At 51.2% G+C, this 22,625-nt stretch overlaps 1 protein-coding gene across 4 annotated transcripts in view; it reads left to right on the top strand.

Moving 5' to 3' along the window:
* The window catches only part of LSP1 (lymphocyte specific protein 1), a 51,250-nt gene that overhangs the window by 16,410 nt on the left and 12,215 nt on the right, over window positions 1-22,625 (top strand). For 2 of the 4 annotated variants that reach the window (XM_076344199.1, XM_076344200.1), the window contains exons 2-8: window positions 9,967-10,119; window positions 13,528-13,617; window positions 16,804-16,999; window positions 17,982-18,107; window positions 21,345-21,388; window positions 21,567-21,648; window positions 21,999-22,139. In XM_076344199.1, the coding sequence (XP_076200314.1) occupies window positions 9,967-10,119; window positions 13,528-13,617; window positions 16,804-16,999; window positions 17,982-18,107; window positions 21,345-21,388; window positions 21,567-21,648; window positions 21,999-22,139 (832 nt within the window). The remainder of the gene's footprint in view (window positions 1-9,966; window positions 10,120-13,527; window positions 13,618-16,803; window positions 17,000-17,981; window positions 18,108-21,344; window positions 21,389-21,566; window positions 21,649-21,998; window positions 22,140-22,625) is intronic. The other 2 variants (XM_076344201.1, XM_076344202.1) reach the window with 2 other exon arrangements.

The raw sequence follows: 22,625 nt of genomic DNA, 5'->3' as shown, positions 1-22,625 counted from the left end.
ATGGTGGCTTGCTGTGGTCGCCTCCCCATAGCCAGGCTGTTGGTGCCTGCCTGGGGTGTGCAGCTGTGGTGTGACGTGTGAGCACGATGGATGTGTGTTAGGAGAGCTGCCACTCTCGTCTCAGCTGGTTTGGTTTTTATCCAGCACGCGGGTGAATCCCGGGTGTCATTAGGAAGTGACCTGTGATCTGTTCTTGGGGAGAAAGGACAGTTTTCTTGCATGCTGCTTGCACGCTTCCTAGCATAATGGGGGACCTGGCCCAGAACAGGGGCTCCAAAGCATGGCAGCTGCACAGGCACTATAATTACATGTCTTTGCAATGCCATAGAGTCTGAAGTGCAAATAATGCTGTGAGGAAGGGAGACTGAATCTTGAGGACAAAAAAGCTCAAGGGAAGAAAACAAGTCAGAAAATTAGATCGGGTGATAAACCTAATTATTTCCTCTGTAGGATGGGACTTTTGCTTCTTTATCTTCTGTGGAGTCATTAACATGGGAAGCCAAACTGTGAAATCTGAAATCATGCTTGCACACGCCCCTGTGTTTTGGCCCGCCATACATGATGAGATGCTTTCCACCTCCAGCCAGCACTCGTGGTCCTGGTGCCTGCAAGGCAGCTGCACGGCCCCTTCTTTCTCCCTGCAACGCACTGCTGCATCGTTGAGCAACGCCCTGGTGATGCTGAGAGTCCCCCAGCATTAGGGGTAGCTTTAAAATACCCTGAACTCCTTGAATTTTGGTGTATGTCATGAGTGTAATGCTTAGTTTGATGGGCATCCGGAGGCTTTTCTAACCTCTGTGGGATGCCTTTCTTTCTGCCTGTGTGCGATGTTTCCTGGAGCTTGCCAGAATGTGTCTCAGCAGGGAAGATGCTACTCCAGTATTTGTGTCTTGACCTCCTGAGTGCTGAGCTGGGAACAAGAAGCTTGAAGTGCCTGGGAGGGCTGGATGGCACTTTGAAGGGGCAGGATTTTTTCGGGAGGGTGGTTGATGCCAGGACATGGTCTGAGCATGGTTTGTTGCCTGGGAGGTAGCGGTTACTGCCTCTGAGGGCTATTGCAGCATCTCTTTACTCCATCTCCGTGGGTTGTGGATAGGTATGGGGAGTGAGGAAAGCTTGCCGTGAAGTGGAGCAGCTCTTTAGGGGGAGACGAGGAAAATGAATGTGCAGGAACGAGCCAGTAGCAGTGCTGCTGCGTGGGGAGAGGAGGGAGGGATGCTGGCATGGACAGTGGGGGACACAGCGCCTTCATCGGTGCAATTCATACTTTGCAATGCTGCCTCAACCTTTCATGAGGAGCCTATGGTCCTTGCAGGGCTTACCCACCACTGTGCTCCCCTTCCCGAATCCTCCCTATTTGAATGTTTTTATTAGTGGCCTTTTTTTTTTATCCCTCTGCATCCCATTGCTGGGGCCAAGGCAGAGCTGATGGGCATCTTTGCGAGCCCCATGAGTGGAGGGTGGATGGGAAGGGAGAGGTGACCAGACGCTGCTGGTGGGGAGGAGTGGCCGGGAGAGCCCTTTGGGCCAGACTGATCGCCTGGCCCGGCAGGGCATGCTTGGGGGCTTTCCACATCCCAGCATGGCTCGGTGATGCCAGCTGCTTGCAGAGTGATGTCACCGCATTTTGCAAGCCAGAAGGGACCTGGGGCTTTGCAGCCCAGCTGAGCCCTGGGGCATGGTGGGGGTAAGGAGCCAAGCTGGTGCTTGGTGGGCACCCCATCCCTGGGTGCCTTGTGGGATGCCTGCCCTCTGCTTTCACCCCAAGGAGGGCAGCTCATCCTTCTCTCTCCAGTGGCAGCGGCTCATCCATCCCTTCTGAGTACCCTGTGGATCCATTCCCAGATTTTCCCAGTCCTGGGGCTTGTTCCATCAGGAGCACTCCATCTACCATTGACTTTGCCCAGAAGCCAGCTAATGGTTTTTGTTTGCTTTTAGCCTTGCTTGTCTCAGACTTCTACCTGCGCTCAAGCAATTGGGTATTTAGGGCCTGAACTTGAGCCCAGGGAAATTCTGGGGAGCTGTAGTGAGCCTCTGAGCCCCTCGGGGCTGCAGCTGTAGGTTATCTGCATCCTCTGGTGAGGTGGAGAAGGACCACCACATGTGTCTGAGCATGGTTCAGCTGGAAAGGGCACTGGATGGGGACACTGGGGTCTGAGGCTTTGCAGCTGGGATGGTGTGCGAGAACAAATTTTCAGCTTCCAGACTCTCTTTTTAGCTTCTCCCAACATTGGTATGGCTTAACTCGTTTGATTGCATGAGAGTTGCAATCAGCATTTTGGGGCAAAGACTGTTTTTTCTCATGAAGACAAGCTGCCTTAGCGCAGCAGGGACTGAGGGCTTGCTCCTGACTCCGGTTCCTGTTGCAGCACAACTCATCAGCAATGGCCATAAACGAAGAGAGCCTCAACTCTCCCAGGGAGTGGAGCAGCGTGTTCCCACGGCCTCCCTGCTGCCTCCTGCCAGTGCTCGGGTAGCAAACTCCCTCCTGCTGCTGGGGGCTGCAGGGGTTGGGGGGGCTGCGTCACCCCGAGGGTTGCAAAATGAAGGACTTGTGGCCAAGCCAGTGGTGCTATAAAAAGCAACACGCCTGGTAAGAATCTCACTCTTAATCCTGGGCTTGAATCAGGGGTAAGGCTATTGCTCGCCTCCCTAGGCTCAGACTTGTTTTCTAGCCTGAGTGTATCGAGGAGGATGCTGGCTGACTGTAGCCAAGGCAGGGAGGCTACGGAGGCTTGCTTCCATCTGAGAGAGGGGAAAAATAAAATACAAAAGTCGTGTTAGCCAGTCCGAACCTCTCTGACAAGTCTTATTTTCTCCTCTGGCGTGCTTCTCCCTTGCAAAAACAGAGACCAGACTTCCTGCTCTTTAGAAAAAACCTCCGATTTCTTGAACCTTAGGGCTGAGATGAAGAGACCGTGAGAAAGGGCCATGGTTTGAGGTCGTACGCAGCACCGATTTCTCACACCTACTGAATACTGTGGAGTGCTGGGAGGGCTCGTACTCCAGCCCTTTCCTCCCCCCCACCAAATTCCTGACCGGTGATGTTAATACATTACCGCACCAGCCTATCTGTGTGCTAAGGACCCACGGTCCTGGGGGTGCAATCCATCATCTTGTAAGGGATTCGTTGGGATTTTGTCTGCCATGATTAAAACCAATAATAATAATAAAAAGAAGCGGTCATTCCCATCAGCTGCCTCGTGCCTCTAAGAGTGGCCTTTGCATCACCCACGGCATCTGGAAGCACAGACCATCCCACGTGCCTTTCTGGAGCCGCCATCCTGCAAGAGGCAGGAGGGAACAGATGAGGCTCGTGCTGAAGGACCAGCCCTGCCCACATCCCTCCTCTGAGGTTTGCTCCTGCCATTTGCCACCAGCTTTCTCAAATGTCTCTCGTTTTGCTTGTGGAAGCTGTAAACTACCAGCTTGGGGTTTTCCCTGCCTGTCATGCCACAGTGACAGGTCAATCTTTGCAGGGAATATAATGAAGGCTAAACCAGGCAGAGTTTTATACCTGGCACCTGTGGATGCATGGCTGCACATCCGCACATCCTCCTTTGGGTAGAAATGGGATGTGCTTTTGTGGAGAAAACCCAAGATTCATTTAAAAAAGAAGAGTTGCTTTCATTTTTAAGGGGCAGATAGGTCTCTGCTGTGCTGCACGTGGTTTTTCTTCCATTTCTGCTCAATGAAAGTTTGGGCCATATCATATTCTGTTCAGATGCCTTGGCGTGTCCTTATTGCCCCATGCGTGATGCCTTTCCGCACCCCCCCAGCTCCAGCGGGTCGGTGGGGACAGGCTCTGCGGCCACCCCTGGGTGTGAAGTGGCTCTACCCTGCTGTTTGCATCTTGAAGGCGAGCCGTGATTTATAGGAGGAACAGGGAGACGTGACTGAGATGGCGCAGCTACAGGTGGGGTGGGGAAGCTTGGTATGAGAAAAAGGCTGAGGGTGAAGCATATATACACATTTTTTTCCTCTTCCCCCTGCCCCCCTTCTTGTTCAAACTCTGTAGCCTGGACCCTGAACGGAGCAATGCAGCTGAGGAATTACATGAATGTATGGGAGGGAGAGGCTTGTGCAGCATCTCTGGCTGCCTTTGACTGACAAGCTGATCTTTCAGAGCTAAGATAACCATCTCCCCCGAGACTAGGTGGCAATAAACTCCAGGCTGTGCCATAATAATTTTTTATTTTATTTCTTTTCGCAGTCTCCCTGTATCGTACCGCTATCCGCACCCCCCTTCCTTATCTAGTGGGATGATTACCCAGCTGTAGTCTTTGCTATCAAGCCACGTTACTCCTAAGTCACAGAAACCCATCCACCAAGAAGCATAACTGTTGCCTGCCGTCTGACTCAGTGATGGCCATACTGTAGACGCTTTGCCAGCCCATGTCCCTGGTCTCAACAGCCGTGGTTGTTGGTGTTCAGAGCAGCCTCTTGGCAGAGCGGTAATCAGGGGGTCGGGATGCCAGCTGGAATTCTGCTCCATTCCCTACATCTTCCTGGCTTCATGGTGACTTTGGACAAGCCCTTGGGCTTAGGGACAGGTTCCTGAAGGTGTCTTGGTACGTGGAGGTAAACCTCGGACTTAGGGGGATCTTTGGAAAGGGCTGAGATGCTGAACTGTCTGATGCCTAACACTGGTGCCTGTAGCGTGAGGCATCCCCTAGGACTGCCTTTGAGCCAGGGCATATGTGGTTTGCAGGGATGGAGAGAAACTGAGCCATGGCAGCATGACCGTGCGTTGCATGCAAATGTCCTCAGCCATGACTTCTGTGGTAGCCTGACGCCAGTTGTCCTGAATGACGTGAGCAGAGGCATTATCTGGCTATTTCAGCATACTTGACTCAGTCACACAGATCCATTATATGCCGTTTATAAGAGATTAATAAGTGATTAATTTGTTGTTGGAAGGTCAAATGGGTGAGGGAGTTGCTCCACTGTAGCCTTTTGAGGGTGTCCTATTTCATGTGACAGGGTGAGCTGCACATCTCAGTACCCCTGCCAATCATGTCTGGGCCCTTTATAAACAGGTGGTAAATGCAGTATGAAATAAAGCCCGGCAGCTCTGCTCGGCAGCCCGATGAACTTGTTGACGGTCCTAGGCCATGTTCTGGTTTATGTTGCTTAGCCAACTTTGGTAGCTGGTTGCTGGATGGCAGTGAGAGAGAGTTACCCTGAGTATGCTGAGTGATCTCTCTCCCTGATGGGCAGCAGGGCACCGATATTGTATCTGGCACCATGACAAGGCTGCGATGGATTATGTGGGAAGGGGAAGGTCCCTTGCACATGTTTCTGGCATCCCCCTTTCCCCTAACCTCAACAGAGAGGTCAACGGGATGGCTGCTGGGGCATACAGGGTACCCTTCCCAGTTCTGCTCTAGTTCATGCAGCCCCATCTCTTGTGGGTGATATTTTCAGCAGTGGTAGACACTGTTGCTTTTGCAGGTGATGAGAGCTTTACCCTTGATGGCAACAGAATTTGCACTGGGTCAACAGGCTATATGCCCTCTGGGAAACAGCAGCCTTCATGCCAGGGGTTGCGCATGGCTCCTCCTAAACCCTGTTCCCAAAACCTCTTCCCCCGTGAACCCTGGCTCTGAGAGACTTTGGACACAGGCAGTGACCAAAGTCAACACCATCCTGGCCCGATACCCTGGTGAGCTCAGGAGACAGGAATGTCCAGTGCGCTGGTAGAGGGTTCCTGGGTTTTTCTGGTGCAGGTCTGCAAAGTCCAAAACCTCTGGGAGGCATTTCATTTTCCTTTCTGGAATTAGCTTTAGTGCTGAAGGTTGGGTTTGGGCCAGCAAAGCTTCCTTTGAGCCGTCGGCCATGCAAAAGACTGCTCGAGTCTGCAGTGTTTCCCTTAAACGCAGCTCATCTGGTGCCAGAAATATCCCTTGCCTGAGTATTATAATCTCCTCAAGTGCTGGTGAGGAATTGCCCAAAGGAAACGTGACCTTTCCAGCAACGCTGGCTTGTCTGGAGCGGGCGTTTGTGGCCATGTGGAATGGCGCAGCCTGTATCATTGTTCTGCGGGAGGAGGAGGTGTTTTGTAGGGCAAATGGAAATAAAACCCTCCCTTGGCTGGGGGTCCAGAGGGAGCTGAAGTCAAGAGCTGGATCTGAAATGGGCAGCTGGCCCTGGTCAGAGCAGAAGTCTGAGCATCCCAGACACTTGGCAAGCTGTGACTCCGTGGCCAAAGCTGAACCGAGGTGCTTTCAGCCCGTCCCTAGACCTGCAGGATCTCTTCAGGACGAGATAAACCCCTTCCACAAAGAGTGTTTTGCCCCAAACGAAGACCTCCAAAAGCTGTTGGCAGAGATGTAGGGACTGCATAAGAGAAACAACCTGGCCCCATGATGAGGTCTTGCCGGAGCAAGCCTTGCCTATGGCTCCTGGCTGCCGGGGCAGCAAAGCGGTCTCTCCATCCTCCCTTCTTTCTCCAGTCCCCCTAATGTTTGCATGAAGGAGTGAATTTCCTTTCACCTTGCAGGAAAACCCCTCTATCCAGGCAGGTGACTGGGTGCAGGAGTGTAGCATGTTGTAGCTCAACTTGCAAATCTTCAAGCTTCAAGTCTTCTTGATTTCCATTTCCCTGTCCTGCATTGGGTGAAATGAAGTGGGGAGCTTTCAGTCCCACCAGCAGCTATGAGCCTGCTTCTTCCCAAAACTTCCCCAGCCTGGGACCGACCTGGGAAAGTGCTGGCCAGAGGTGAAGGCAGAGGTATGTGGTATCAGCCTGATCCTGAAGCACTGGGTAATTATTTCTAGAAATGGGAAAGGTGGTTGTGCAATACTGCTGTGGGCTGAGCACGTTGAGTTACTGAATGTGGCTGTGAGCAATTAGAGCAAATGAGAGACCACGGCCCCTTCTTAGAAAACAGAACCATTTGGAAATTAAATCTTTCCACCTTTTTGCTTTGAAAGGCAATTTACCAGCTGACCCCCTCCTCACACTGAAGGATTGCGCTTGTCCAAATTGAAATGGCACATTTGGTTTGTCGTCCAACAAACCCTTGTAGCTGATCCAAATGCAAGGACTTTGGCAAGGTTTAGTTTCTCATTTGTTTGGGGATTTTTTTTGTTTGTTTTTCATGGAAGACAAATATTTTTGCTGCTAGGTCAGTCAAAAAGGAATTGTCCTTTTCCCTCTGCTTGTCGGTGTGACTACTGAACCCCAAAGCATCGCTTATTAAACCTTGCTCTGCCACCAGCCTGTTTGAACATGAGCGAGCTCTGAATCCACTAATAAACTGGTTTTAGGTGTTTGCTGGAGGGTGGTGATATTTCTGAACCCAGGGTGAGCAGGGGCTCGGTGGGGGCTTTATCTGCAGCCCTTATTCCTGAGAGGAGCAGGTATGGAGCTCCCAGCATCGCAGCCCCGCCGCAATGCTCAGTGTGTCTAAGCCGCATCCCAGTGCGGTGGCGGGCAACTCAGAGGCCAGTTTGCTCTGCGACAAAGGGAGCTGGGAAAGATATTTTCCTGCTTTTGCAGAAAAGCCCTTCTCCCCAAAACAGTCGCCCCCAGCACTGTCCTCAACCCATTCAGAGGATGCAGGGACAGAATAGCGAGCCGGTGAGGTCATGGGGAGAGCGTTAGTCACATCCAACTGAGAAAGAGAGAGGGCTGCCAACTAACATTGCTCTCGCACGGTGGAAAGCTCGCGTGGTTTGGGGGGGACCCCCGTGTGGGCTCCCCCGGGTACCCTGGCCAAGCCGGGGGCTTGGTGCAGCTCTGCCTCTGCAGTGGCTTCTCGAGGAGCTGGAGGAGATGGGGAAGGAATTAAACCGAAATCTAATTTGTTCTGGCATAGACGTGGACCTTGCTTCTTGTAACTGGGGCGATCTGGGCAAGCGGGGGTTAAGAGCCTTTCTGAATCAGAGACTATCTGGAGCTGTCGCACAAGGGAGGGAGATCATGGCAGAGTTTAATGAATGACTTCATTTATATATTAAAAAAAACCCAACACAACAACACGGTGGCTTCCTGCCAGGCCCACAGACAAGGGTTTCTATGGGAACCTGGGGAAAAACAATAAATAGGAGTGTGGGACGAGTAGGGAAAGGAGGAGAGGAGCTCGGGCTCTGGTTCGAGTCCGCTTTGTTCCCCATGTAGAGCAAGGTGGCAAGGGGGGATGAGGCGGGAGAAGGGGAAAGGGCAGCTGAATTTGCTGCTTGCAAAAAGACCCCACCCAAAGTAAGGCAGGCAGTAATTATTACATGGCAGCGGAGTGGTCTCTTGGCCAAGTCTGGGATCTGCTTCGTTCCCTGCTCCCCTGTGGGCTCCACGGGGATGGGTGACCTGTCTCCATCTGGCTCCGCATCCCAGCTCTGCTGCCTTGGGGGAGATGGGAGTTTGGGAGAGCAGGGATGCGGGGTCACTCCCAGCTTCCTTCCAGGGTGGTGGTGGGACCACTCTGCAATGGTGGTCCTGCTGGTGCCACAGAGTAAAATAGGCTCTGAGCGAGTCTCCTCTGGAAAGGTTGACAAGGTTCATAGTATGATTAGAAAAGCCAAATTTTTCTTGGGAAATAAAAGTCTCAATTAATCCTGTTTTTTTTGGTTTTTTTTTCCCCCTTTCCTTTGCTGGGAGAGGGGGGGATCTGTCCTGAACCTCAAATGAAAACAGCATCTTAGTGAGGCCCTTGGTGAAGTGAGGCCTTCTTGCATAGTACATAGTCCAGGCTGTGGGCAAAGCCAGGCAGGCTGGCAGAGTGGCACTTCTGGGGTCAGCTGAAACCTGCCCCTCATTCACTTAAACTGGGATGAAGCAAGTCTCAACTGAGGCATTTTTGGTTTTTTTCCCCTTTCCTTTCCAGAAGCTCTTTGCCCCAGTCTGAACTGATGTTGCATTGTTTCTCCTACTGCGCAGGTTCATCCTATAGGGACTGCAGTCCTCGGGGTGTGCCCGAACAGGGCGGAGAGACACAGGTCAGGCTTGGTCCCAGGGTCCTGCTGCTGGCAGGAGATCGCCTTCCTGACTCCCGTGTGTGTGCGCCTTGCACAAGAGCATTTCTGTAAATAGGCTTGCAAATTCCAGGTGAAACAGCCTGTTTTGGACCTGGCCGGGCCAGGGGCGAGTGGGGTGAGGGAGCACCTGCTCCAGCATCTGCCCCGGCATCAGCCCTGGGTACCACGAATCAGACCTGCCCTGCTCCTGCTGCCGTCGCAGGTCCTTTGGGTTAGCGGTGACCCTGCCACCACGGCGCGTCCCTTTCTGCCTGTATCCTGGCTGGTGCCACCAGCGGTGGAGCAGGAGCCAATCCTGTGCGGAGACTGGCGTTATCGCCAGAGGAGGAATGTGGCAGCTGCCTTATCGCTTCCTCGGGGATGTGAGAGGCCGTTCTGCTGACAGAGGGGTTAATATCCAGCAGCTGAGACATCTGGGAGAAACCAGGGCAGGTTTTTCTTCTCTGCAGAGGAGGAAGGAAGCTCAGCAGGGCAGAGTGGGACACAGCTGCTGTCCTCCACCGCTGTTCCCTCTGCTCCTGGTCAGGCAGGAGCAGCTCAACTGCTTAAGGGAACTCACCCCCAGGGTGCAGATCTCGCCCTCCCTGAGCCAAAGCTTGAGATGGAGGTGTGGGATTTCTTGCAGCACTGCAAGACCCTTTACAAACCCCTTCTGGGGTGCAAAGCTGCTTTGCAGGGAATGGTGCTTCCCAGTGGGCTTCCAGCCCGCAGGGAGGTGGCTGGTCTAGGGGGAGAGGGATACGCACCACCTCTCTCCCAGTCCGTGTGTCCCACCTTATCCTTGCACATTGGTTGGTCCTGCTGTGGAGCCGTGTTGATGGAGGTGGGGATGCCGCTTCCAGGACCACCACTCATGGTGGGAGCGCTCCTATGCAGGAGCCCCCCACTTGCCGGGGGGGAGCCCAGGCACCTCAGGGGTGGGTATCGCCAGGTTTTGCAGGCGCTGCCTGACGGTGTTAAGGATGGGTTTTCCCTCTGGCTTGGCAGGCTGACAGCACAGTGGAGCGTGGAAGACGAGGAGGAGGCGGCAAGAGAGCGGCGGCGGCGGGAGCGGGAGAAGCAGCTGAGGTCCCAGGCAGAAGAGGGCTTGAATGGCACTGGCTCTGGCTCGGAGAGTGCGGGTCCGGCACAGGAAAACCAGTAAGAAATACCCGTGGATAAATCCTTCAGTGACATGCTCTCTCCTTGCAGCAAAACCCTCCTGCATCCACGGAGCAGGTGCCTCTGTTGTTGGGGTGGTTTGGGGAGATGGGGGAGTTCCCTAATAGGTTTGGGTTGGGGGATTTAGCCCAGACTAACAAATAGTGTAGTTTGGGCAGAAAAAGCCAGAATCCCTGCTTTGCTCTTTTTTTTTGGCTGGAGGCTGGGTGTTTTACTGCCCTGAGAGTTTAAACTAGGACAGCTTGGGTAAGGCTGAGCTCAGGCAGGGAGTCCCCATCGCCAGGGATTTCAGTGCCTGGTTAAATTTCAGCTTGTGAATCATCCTACGCTGAAACTAATGGAAGTTCCTGATACATGCGAAGACAGACACGTGCCTGAGGATGTGACACACAAGCCCAGGCAGATCACAGTGCTGGCAGCCGAGCGAGCAATCACCTCTTCTGGCCAGGCTCCCCTCTCCTCCCTCGGAGGATGCTGCCCCGGCAGTGGGGAGCATGGAGCAGCTCCTGAGCTGGTGCAGTTCACATCTCCAAGGGTTAAAGTTAACTTGACGCTTTAATGGGGCAGGTCCTAAATGCAAATAGCTCAGGACGCATTTATGGAGATGCTGAGCTATCTGCTGTCAGAGAGGAAACCCCTGGAGAAGAGATAGGATGACCAGTCACATCCCCAGCATCCCACCTCAGCATCCCATTGCAGCTTCCCTGTGTCCACGGTTCAGCAGCCCAGGTGCTGTGCAGCACTGGGGCTGGCACAAAAACCAGTCTGCACTCTGAGTTGCCAAACTCTGTCTTAAAGACCCCAGTCTTCCCACTATTTATTTGTTCAACTTTTTCTAAATATATTAAACACAATGGAAAAGTGGTGGCAGGATTTGGGATTACAGTCCGAGAGAAGCAGCAGCTTCATTTTACTGGAAAATAGCAAAAGCTATTTATAAAAATCTATTTTTTTCCATGAAAAGATCAGTTTTTTTCTCAGATACTTTCAAAATCATTCAGGACGACTTTTTTTTTTTTTTTTTTTTTGTCTAAAAGCATTGCAAAGAAGCTTCAAAATCTTTTGTGGAAATAGCCTCAGTGATATTTTGCAGACAAACCCACTGCAGTCTGCCCTAAAATCAAACAGAAGATCTGGAAGGTAATAATAATTGTTAGCTTTTCCAAACCCCCTTTCACACGGGGGCTGGAAAATAATTCTCAAAAGTCTTTAAAACGGCCAACAAGGTCTCTGGTCTCTGCTTTACCGGGAGATGCTGTGAGTGGCCTCGGGCACAGAGCTGCGTGCAGCAGCCCTAGTAACCCAGCTTGCAGGCTCCGGTCCTGTGGGCATAGGCACAGACATGCTGCTGACCCCATGGGACCATTGGCAGTGCCCAAATTTAATTGAGTGCTTAAACATCTGTGAAGGGGGCAATGACAAGAAGAACGCCTAAAATGAGGGGTTTTGCTCCCTGCTCCGCGATGCTTGAGCTTGCTGGGTCAGCCTTCACCGGGAAAGATGTTTCTTCTCTGGCCATCCCCTGGTTTCTTCTGCAGCTGCTGACAGCCACCTGGGCTTGCTCATGCAGCCAGGGTCAGCCCTGGCTATTAATCTCTGAAAAGCTTCCCTCTCTCTTGTGTAAACACTGCCCTCTCCTTCCCTCCGCTCTTCACTCCTGTTTGTGCAAACTTGCCTTCGGCATTTCCTTGCACCAAAGGGACAGAGCGAAGCTCATCTCCTCCCTTCCCCCACTAAAAAAAAAGAGACATAACCCCCAAAATGGCAGGTTTGCAGAAAAGACATGCGTAGCCTTGGGAACCAGAGGGATGGACATCAGCTTAGGCAGTGCTGATGGGGCTGTGCTGGCTTGGTGCTTCCACTGGGGCCGGGTTTGCAGAGGGGCACAGGGAAGCAACCAGTTTTCAAATAGCATTCGGCTGGTCTCCCTTGCTCCCCGGGAGCTTTTCTGATAGCCTGAGCACACATCTGTGGCTGGGGCCACAAGTACCGGAGCGATTCTGCCTTGGGCATCATCAACACTGCAGCTCGCCTGAAGCCCTGATCTGGGACTCAGCAGATCCATGGTCCCATCCTGGCTCTGCATCAGATTTCCTGAGCGTTGTCTTGGGGCATCCACAAGCTACTGCTACACATGCAGCAGAAAATAACCCAGCCTGGGCTGCGATGTTCTAGACCAACACTGTATCGTGCTCAGCAGTCTAAGGGGATGCTGAAGTGTGGCAGGAGCTGGGCTGTGCTCAAACTTGTGGCTGAGTGGCCTTTTTTGGTGTGCACCCCCTGCTACCCTCCCCAGTGAGCTGACGAGGGCACATGTTTTTCGTAAACCCTCAGCTCCTGCAGTCAGTTCAATATGAGACACCCGAATCTCAGAGAAATGCCCCATCTTTCAAGCTACCAGGGTCACGGAGGAGGCTAAGCATCTCCTGACACCTCTTAAGAGCCCAGAAAGGCAAAGAAAAGACTAACCATTTATTACGTATTTTGAATCTCTGAGTTTTAAACTAATCTGTGGGTCACATCCTAATTCCCATTCCCAGATGACGTGACTGCCCCGCATCCCAAAAAATATCTGTGAAGCCACTTCCTCAGGTCGATGCTTGCAACATGGCTGCCCACCTAGAACCCCCGTCCGGGAGGTGATTCTCCTTGCAAATGCAAGGAAAGAAATAGGGAAAACAACCAACAATCCCTGTGCGCAGCCAGCCTGCATCTGGTGCCATCAGCTGTGTGCCCTGGGAGGGCTGCGGCTCCGTACAGCAGTAGGGTATTCACAGGCAGGGAGCCAGAGTCATGCAAGTGCATGTGACTGGCTCAAAGCTGTAGGGGAACATGAGGATCCAAGCCAGAACTTAAGCCAGTGTCCTAATCTTTGGGTCTTCATGCCTTCCTCATCCAGTGATCTGTTCAGGCTGGCTCCTACTGATTTCTTTTCTATGGGGCTGCATACAAACATAGGACAAGCAGCAACCGAGTTTGAAACACCTCTGGTCCAAACAAGTTAGGGCCAGCTCCGATGCAAAAGAATACCATGGACTTTTTGGTTTTGATGTGCTGCTTGTCCTTTGCTCACCTGCATGCGGCCCCAGAGACCAGGCAGGCAGCAGGTCGCTCCTGCTGGAGACACAGAGCTGCTCCTTCTTCCTCTCCATCTCACAGTGATGCCCCGAAAGACCCCTTTGTACAAGGGTGCTCCTAAGCACGTGGCAAAGGTGTCTTTCCTGTAACGGAGGATAAGGCTTCAAGTGCCATTTGGGAGCAGTCAGAGGAAAGAAGATGCAATAACTGGAGGGAGAGAAGGACAGTATCAGGCTGGGGCTCATTCAGGCTAGGTTTGGGGTTTTTTGCATCTCTCTCACCCTTATTTTCCTTCTTGCTGTGTTTCAGCTATGACTTTAAGCCATCTGGGACTTCAGAGCTGGAGGAGGATGAGGGGTTCAGCGACTGGTCCCAGAAGCTTGAGCAGCGCAAACAGAGGTGTGTAGGACACAGCCGGACCAAGGGGAGGGGAACCAACATCCCCAGCAAAAGGACTGTCCCCGAGAAGGGGCAGGATGTGTCCCGCACTGCTGGGATGGATGCTCTCTGCCTGCCATTTAGGCTAGCAGAGAGGAACAGGCTCAGGGACTGCCCCAGGCTTCGGGGATGTTTGGATTAAGCTTTGCACTCCAAGCAATGGCAGCCTGCCAGGACGCCTGGGTTTGGAGGAGTGACAACAGCGGATTTAAGCCACCTGAGCTGCTGCAGGGGCTGAAATGGCCTCTAACATAATCCAGGCCAGCCTAAAAAGCTGTTCTAAGTTATTGCTGCTTCCTGGCTCATTGCAGCACAGTGGGTGTTATAGCCCCAACCCACCTTGTGCTTGACTACTCTTTCAGTGGGGGAAAACAGGCAGCAAAGAGCCCTGAGAGGTGCTTGTGTGTTGGCTGTTTAGTCCCCATCTCCCATCACTCTCCCCTTGCCAGGCTGAACCAAACTCCTGCCTTAACCATTTCCCTTGGACACCATCTACCTGCATATGAACTCTGTGACTTATCTCTCTCAGCAGCTTGATTTTATAGGGAATTTTACCCTGTGATGACACAGCCTCTTCTTTACCCCTGAGACTGAAAAAATGCCTAAGATTACTATTTACTGCTGAACAAATAAATAGAGCTCGCCTCTTTCTTATTTTTTTCCAAACACTGTAGCTAAACCACTCTGCAAGCTGTACGTTTGCAGCCCAGACCCTACAAGCATTGCTCAAGCACCTTGCTGTGGCACTGTTATCATATCTATGAGAGCAATTAGAAATCAGCCCCATCTGCTTTCCGGCACGCCGCCTCTTTTTCCACCCCCCTTGCAAAGAGCTTGTCCAGAGAGAAAGGCAGCTGCTGCTATTCCCTTCTTGGCCTTCAAAAGAGAATTAGCTGGAAGTGTTGCATTATCCTCTCCAGAAATTGCTCCTTGGGTTTTTATGTGATGCTTGTGTTTATTCTGTAGTGGGGCAGGAGGGTGCTGAGCAGGGGAGGTGGCACCCGTGGCAGGTGAAGCCCATCAGAGAGGGGTGGTGCTTTAAAGGCAGCAGCTGTAGGTGAGTAGACCTTTGGCTGGAGGCTGGCTGGGAGAGGCAGCTGAAGGGGCTTGCACCCTGTGGGCTTGCTGGGAGTGGGCTTTTTGCAAAAGCGGGTGGCTGTGTCCTGTAAAGTCCCTTCAGTAGCTTTTCCCTTCTTCCTTGCTTACTTGCCTCACCCAAAGGACAAGCTTGGAGTGCGGTGTGATCCCAGGTAGGCTGTGTGTGTGCCTGGCTAGGATGCCCCATGCTGGGACAAGCAGTGCCCTGGCCAGGGTTTCCTAACTCCTCTCTCTCCTGCTTAACTGAATATGGAGCAAACCCTGGTTTTTCATGTGAAGGGTGTTTAAGGCAGTGGCTATGACTGAGGGGATGGAGACAGTTGCTCTCCCTTGGATGGAGCTAAAACGGTTTGTGCATTCCCTGAGGGCCTTGGTGCTAAAGCATGTTTTCTTCTTGGTTCTGGTTCCCCACTTTGTGGGGGCAGATCCATGCCCCTACAACTATCAGCTGCATGCAAGAGGGTGGGAGCTGGGTCAGACTAGCTGCCTCCCATACAAAATTGCTGTGGTGCAAAAGGCATCCTATAGACTGGATCTATAGGATCCAGATCATATCTGCTGGCCTAAATTTTTAATATGAGCTTGCACTTTAGCTGGAGGCATTGCTGGCATCCTGGTTAAGAGAAACTAGTTACCTGGGCTGTAAAACCTTCAGAGCCTGTTTGCTGTTGGTGACTGTGCTGTCGTGGGAGGATGATTAGTAGCAAGCCAAGCGAACCAGCGTATGCATCAGCTTTTTCCCTATGTGCGCAGTTGGGAGGGCTAGACGGTAGCTGTCCTGTGAGCTGCCTTCCCAGCAGCAGAGATGTGGGTGGAAAAGCGTTGCTTGAACTTTTGTTCATGTTTTGGTGCTGGCTGGTGAGGCAGAAGTGGTGAGCCAGCCTTGTACTTTGGCAGCTGCCCACTAGCAAGCTCTCTAGCCTTGCTGTCACAAGCCAGGTGATTTTCTAAGAAATGGGTGGGAGGAGAAAGCTATTTGTCCGGGGAAAGTAATATGGCAATAACATCTTGGTGCATGGCTGTGAGCCAGTGAGAGCTCTGGGGTTATGTGCTCCCACCGACTCTGTGCCCAAAGGCATGGGCTGCTCTGCTTTTGCAAAGCTGATTGCTTAAACATACTCCTGGGTTTCCTCTCTGCAGCCTCGGAGGCCTGGAGGAATCCTCTTGTACAAACCCTGTTGTGGTTTTTTAAACCTAAGCCAAGGGGTGACCCTGGCTGCTTTGGGACTCCTTTGTTTTGCTGGGCTATGACATGAGTGTCATGAGTAGAGGTGTCATTTATTCTGGTGAGTAAAATTGAGGCTCAGGGTCAGGTGTGGATATAGCATTGCCTGTGAAGCACTGTGCCTTGCAAATAAAAAAACCCACAACCCACGTGAGTGGCTGTGCAGCCTTGCCCTGCAGTTTAGCTTCAGCTAGGGAAAAAGGGGATCTTGGGAAGAACATTCATATGTCGTTGGTTGGATCCTCCTCCAGCGAGAGGCTCTGTTAACATGGAAGATGAGTTAAGGGAGAGGAAGGCTGTGCTTGGTGCTCCACATTGAATTGATGCTGGGAACTGTGGGGACAGTGTCAGGTCTGTGTTTGTGCACCAGGACCACAGAGCACACTGGCTGACCTGGGATTTTAGCTGTAGCAGAGCAGAGAATTGAGCCAGCACCACATCATGGTGGTAGTGTCCTCTCTGCCTGGGGTCTGAGCGGTGGCCAGGATCTGGTGTTCAGGTCTGTCTGATCTCTGTTTTCCTGCGGGTCTTGCCTGCGGTGAGGCTGGAAAGGTGCAGATACCTTCAGCTCTGCCACAACTCTTAGTTAAGCTGTGTCCTGGGTATTCAAAGTGTGGGAATGTGATGTGACTGCTGTTACATCTGGGTGCCTGGAAGTGGATGGGACCATGGAAGTGGCTGTGAGTCCTGGTGTAGAACAACCAGCAAGTTGTAGGCTTGGGGGAGTGATAAAATTTGATTTCTAGAGGTCTGAGACACCTGATGGTGTCTGTAGGCTCATAAAAATGTGTTTTGCTTCTTTGACCTCTCTCCCCCACCTCTAGGTCTCCACGACAGTCATATGAAGAAGAGGACGGTGGTGTGAGGGAAGCTGAAGTCAAACTGGAGCAGATCCAGCTGGATCAGGAAAGCCCGGAGGAGATCCGGGAGGAGAATGTGGTTACTGGGGAGGAAGGGAGGCTGTGCCAAGAGGAAGAACGGGTCCGAGAGCAGGAGGAAGAGGAGAAAGCTGAGCAAGAGGTGGGATCAGGAGGAGCTGACCTTCTCCTCTCCACAGGGGTGGTGGGAGAGCTGGGGCTGGGGGCTGCTCTCCAAGAACTCAGCTCACCATTGCTGCTTACACCGCTGGGTGTTGAGCCCATGTAGACAAGCTGTCATGGCATAACCTGGGGCTGGTGCCACTCTTGCCTATGACCTTCTTGGGGTCACTGCAGGCAGCCTCTGCCCTCTTGTGAGGGTGGTGTGTTTGCTCCCAGAGCTTGTGGTGGTTTAGTCATGTCCCTGCAATACCGAGAAGGAAAGTGCTGCTATTTCTCCTGTGGTTTTGTGGGCAGTGAGTAGCTCTTCAGGAGAACTCGGATCTAAATTTTACTGCTTGTTTTCCTCTCCCCAGCCTTTATTGCACCTTTGGAGCACTTTGGCTTTATGTATCTCTAAATCTTGCATTGCTCCCAGCTGAAGTTTTCTTTCTTTGCTCTTCTGATGAGGTGTAATTCCTGGTAAACAAGAGGGACAAAGCTGGAACTTGAGTGGTGTGCAAGTCCATTAGGATGGCTGAGCTGCAAATATCTTCTGTTGTAAATGGATTTTGACTTGCTGAAGCTAGTATGCTTTTTGCATTTGAACTGTGTGTGTGACTCTTTCTAGCCCTTTATTCTAAAGGCAGCTGCTCTTTCTCTTTGTGGCCTCTAAATGAGAAATTCACATTTTCCTATCTCAATAGTGGTAAGAAGTCTTTATTAACTGATGCAAGGACCCCTTTCCATATCATTTTGGAACCTTGAACCTGCAAAATTTCTCTGATTTCCCTCCCCCCCCCAATTAACACATGAGCTTCTTCCCGGATGTTTCAAAATTAAATGAGGTGAACTCAAATTTTCTGTGCTCATGTGTTTGTTTAGTGTAAAGCAGGAAGCCTGGGAGACAGGGGAAAAATCATTTTTGTTGCATAGTAAGCACTTTGACCAGCTCACTTCCTGGCTCATTCATTTTCTGCACTCAGGAAAAGAAGAGGAGGAGAAATGAAGAAGACGACGAAACACCAGAAAAACGCCAGAAGGCCCCAAGCCCCACCAGCCTGGAAGAGGAGGAGCTGTGCTCTGACCACACTGCTGTGTGCTCCACGAAGGTTTGTGTTCCTGGGGCCCCTGTGGTGGCTATGGCAGCTGTTGCAATAGAGCACCTAGCTAATGATGAGGAAAGATGACCTAGGGCTTGCGGTAAGATAGGGTGTGAATCCTGTTATCCCACTCCTGCTACAGGCTGGGACAAATCACTTGATCTGTTTCCTTCCTCTTCCTTGGTTGTCAGCCTCCTCTCCTCCTGCTTTGCCTGCTTGAGCTGTTGGAGGCTGTAACTGTCTCTGTGTATACTTTGCCAATCACCGTGAATGTCTAAAGTTCATTGAGGACTCCAGGGAATATTGTAATACTGAGAAAGATGTCTGTGCTTTAAGCTTGTGAATTTGGTCAAAGATGACACATGAACTTAATCAGAAAATGAAATTTCCCTTCCCCAAAAAACTCCCAAAAACTTGAAGCACTGGAATTTCCCTATCTTACTTAGAATAAAATCAGAAAGTATGACTTTTTTTTTAAACAAACTGGGATTCCCGATCTCTGAAGCATCGTGTCCTTCCCAATCACATCTGTCTGCATTGATGCTCTTGTGAAACTTCAATTTTTAACACCACCTGAATTGCATCTCATGACTTCTGTTGCATTTGCTACAAATCCTCAGTTCTGTGCATGTGCTTTTAAATACAATAGCTACAGATAAGTGGTTTCTGTAGCAAATGGCTTTTTGTCTTTGTAAGCCCTAAGCTTGTTGATTATAGCAGTGAGGGAAATGGTGAGGAGCCTGGGTAGCCAGTTAATCTGCTGTTGGTGTTATCTTTGCTTTTTTGCATTTATATCTGTAGTCAATATTTCCTGGACGGGGAGGATTGTATGAACACTTCCTCTTGCACCAGTAAATAGATTGTAAGAGGAAGGTTTCATCATCTACAACCATCAGATGCTTGCTCTTTATAGAGAAGCCTTTTAAAAATCAAATAGAGGGGAAAAAGGGTGGGTTGGGATGCAGGCCATGTGCTGATGTTAGGTTTGAAAAGTGGGGTGGGAGTGGCCAAAGCATATCCCCTGAGTGGGACCGGTGGGGAAATGTGGGAAAAACTTCCAGTGCCTTTTATGTGCTGAAATTCGCATCGTTACAACCCCAAAACACACATAGCTTCCTGACCTAAGCTTAACTGCTGCTGCTAGGATTAGCCCATGGAAAGGTTTAGAAATATGGTGTCTGTGTTTTATAACAGTAATGTCACAGCTCACCAATACACAAAGCCAAATGTAAAGCTGTTCAGGAAAAATATGAGCTTGGGATCTTTCCAAAGGAAGGAGTGTCTTTACACCCCAGCTAGCAGGGCTTTGTGTGAACACTAAGAATTAAACATATTGACCACCAAGAAGGTGTTTTGGCATGGGATCATTCAGCAGAAACACTGCTTGCAGTGGAAAGGTGAGAGCATCTGCAGTGGGCAGTGAGCTCCCCTGCCAGCTGTGGCTGGTGGAGGCCAGGTACACATCTGGGGTGGGTGGATGTTGGGCTGCAGTGTGATGGGGTGTTTGGGGTGCAGAGGGCCAGTGTGTCCTGGGGGCTGGAATGGATGTGTGGTGGCAGGGGGGAGGCCTTGTAGCAGCCCTGTATTTGTCCCAGACTGCTTGTGAGCTCTGAGTTTTGAGATTGGCTGAGTGAGCAACTGTGGTTTCTTCTGGCCTTTAGAAAGTGCTTTGGACTAGAGAAATGCATGACTCTTGCTCAAGGAATTGCCCTACAGGGCAGAGGGAGGTGGTCTCCAAATAGCTTAGGAAAAGTTTGTTCCCACCTAGACTGTCATGCTGAGATCTACTGTCACCTACAACCTGTTTCTAGTCCCCTCTGTGTTTAACCTGATGCTCATTTATGACCTTTTGGAAGCACCTGTGGGTGATTTGCACCTGCACAGCATCTCTCTGGCAGGGTTGGCAAGATTTTTTCTGTTGATATCTTCTCTACTTGTGGTTGAGAAGCTGAGACGTGGGCAGGGATCTACCCGATTCCCCTTTCAGGTGCTGTTATGCCCCATGAGATGCCAGCCTGCCCATCAATGTCCCAGAGGGATGGGCAACCCAATCTCTGAAGTCATGGCTCAGGCAGCACCGAGCAAAGGAGCAAGCTGGTAGCGGGCGGACAGCCTGCCCAGCAGAAACTGCTGGCTGGAGGGATATCTGTCATGCTGCTGTGTTGGACCCCTGCAGAGTGACCCTCCCTAGCTCATCTCTATTAGCCAGGGTTGCACTGTCTGTTGGTGGTTGTGCTCTTCTCTAATGGGCCTTGTGCTGTTAGAAGCCCTAATGGGCTTCTCTAACAGGGCATAGCTGTTAAATGTGTCCTCTCTGTGACACTGTCTTGTCTTCTGCTTAGCTAAAATTTAGCACCAGCATCCTGTAAGTGTCTTAAAATGAGCACTTAGCACCGCTTTTTATCTGCTAACTTGGTAGGTGATGTTTCCCATGACACAGGCAGCAGTATACAGGGAGAGGAGGCTCCTTGTTACTTGGTTGCTGCTCTTTGGCTCTGTAGGAGCTGTTGTTAAGAAATAGCCTCCCCTTTGACCTGAAAGTGATTTTCTTTGTGTGCTTTTTTTTCTGGGGCATGAAAGAGCTGTGAGGTTTAGCAACATTTCAGCTTTCCTTTAGTCAGTGGTTGTGAAGTGTTTGCTTGCCTTCCTTTATTGGCCAAAGAGTTCTTGCACAGGAGCCTCTTGTGCAAAACTCTCTCTTTCCTGATGGCTTGACCTGAAGGGCTGCCTTGCAGGTGGCTCCATGTGCTGACTTGCCCTGTCTGTGTGCTTCTCTGGTGTGGATAAGCTGCCATGTAACTCATACCTGTGCTCCTCTCATGCTTGGCTCCTCTTCTGCAGGTGTGGATGGCAGTGCCTCTAGTTTTCCCCCTTGTTTTTCCACACTTGTCACTTTCTCTCTTGTGTCTGGCTAGGAAACCAAGTGTCTGAGATACTTGGTCCTTGAGCAGGGAAAATGGTCTTGGTTGCTGTTTCAGCTGTCAGTCAAGCTGCACGTTGTTGGTTTGCCCCTGAAACTGGTTGGGCTGCTACTGTGTGCTGGTGCCAGGCTCACCTGCCTTGGAAAGGAGAAGGAAAAGGGATGCTCAGTGTGGGAACGTGGGACTGAGTGAGGCATTTCTAACCAAAATCTGGGTGAGGGAGCAGGGAAGAGAAAAGTTTGAACTGTGGTCAGCCAAGGTGACCTACATCCATCTGAGGTCCATGGAGAAAAGTAATATCTTTGTCTTCTCTCTCCCACTTTAGATCACGGACAGAACCGAGTCACTGAACCGCTCAATAAAGAAAAGGTATCTCTAGGGTTGATGTGGGCCCTGGGGTAAAGCAGGTCCCTTCCTCCAAATGGAAGATGCCAGAGGGCCCTGCTGTGGGTATGGGCAGGAGTGACAGGCTGCCTGTAGCCCTCAAAGTCCTTCCTTCTGCCTGAGGTACTGGGGGATCACCTTAATCCTCTTCTTGCTTCTCCAGTAACAGCATAAAGAAGACCCAGCCTCCCCTCCCTGTGTCGAAGATTGATGACAGGCTGGAGCAGTACACACAGGCTATTGAGGTGGGCTGCTGTGTTGTTTCTCTGTCCCCACCCTCCAAGGAGCCCTCTTTGCCAGGCGTTGCTCTCCCACCATGCCTCTTAGTCGTACCATCTGGGACGTGACAACTGAATCATCTCCCCTTGGATGGGAGCAGCCCTTTCTCCTGTCTCTATCTCCCTTCACAGCATAAAGTAGGTTTCTTTAGCAAGCTGCCCCATCCTTGTTTCCTCAAGGGTGTGAGCATCTGGCAGGAACTAGCAAGACCCTACAAGTTCCCTTTTACAACCTCTCATACCTGAGGACCTCCAATTACAGGGGAAAAAAAAAGCGTGCTCTCCCTGACAGTGGTCTTTCCCCATTTGTTTTCCAGACATCCACAAAGGCTCCAAAACCTGTCCGACAGCCCTCTCTCGACCTACCCACCACGAGCATGATGGTAGCCAGCACAAAAAGCCTCTGGGAGACTGGAGAGGTCGCAGCTCAGTCTGCTGTGAAGTCCCTGCCCTGTAAGGTATGGCACTCACAGGACTTGCCTTGCTTGTGCAGAGGAAGAGGGGCTGGCCTCTGGGCACAACTTGCATTACACTTGCATTAGCCTGTTAGTATGGCTCATTGGTGGTGCCCACCAGCTCTAAAGGCATCTATATTAGAGATCCAATCTCCTTCGTCAGCATACAAGGCCTTGTACCTCAGAGTTTCGTTTCATCTCTGCTAGGGTCCTGAATTGTTCCTTGGTGGTACAGCTAGGAAGGCCTCTGTGATGCCGGTTGAGGCTCTGCTTTGAAATGGGAATAAATTCAGCTGGTGTGGAAAATGTGTATGTCTTCTGCAGGTGCTAGGACTGAGCTCCAGTTGTTGAGTACAGTGTTGGATCTAGTACCAAGATGATAAATCTTGTAAAATTGGAAAATACAGAGAGTATTATGTATTGCTCTCAATTTCACTTTCTGGTCATTGTGAGCGAGGCTGATTCTGCAACACATGGGTTGCAAATCTG

The sequence above is a fragment of the Aptenodytes patagonicus genome, chromosome 7 (genome assembly GCF_965638725.1).
Source record: "Aptenodytes patagonicus chromosome 7, bAptPat1.pri.cur, whole genome shotgun sequence".
Lineage (NCBI taxonomy): Eukaryota > Metazoa > Chordata > Aves > Sphenisciformes > Spheniscidae > Aptenodytes > Aptenodytes patagonicus.
This window is presented reverse-complemented; position numbering and strand designations above follow the sequence as displayed.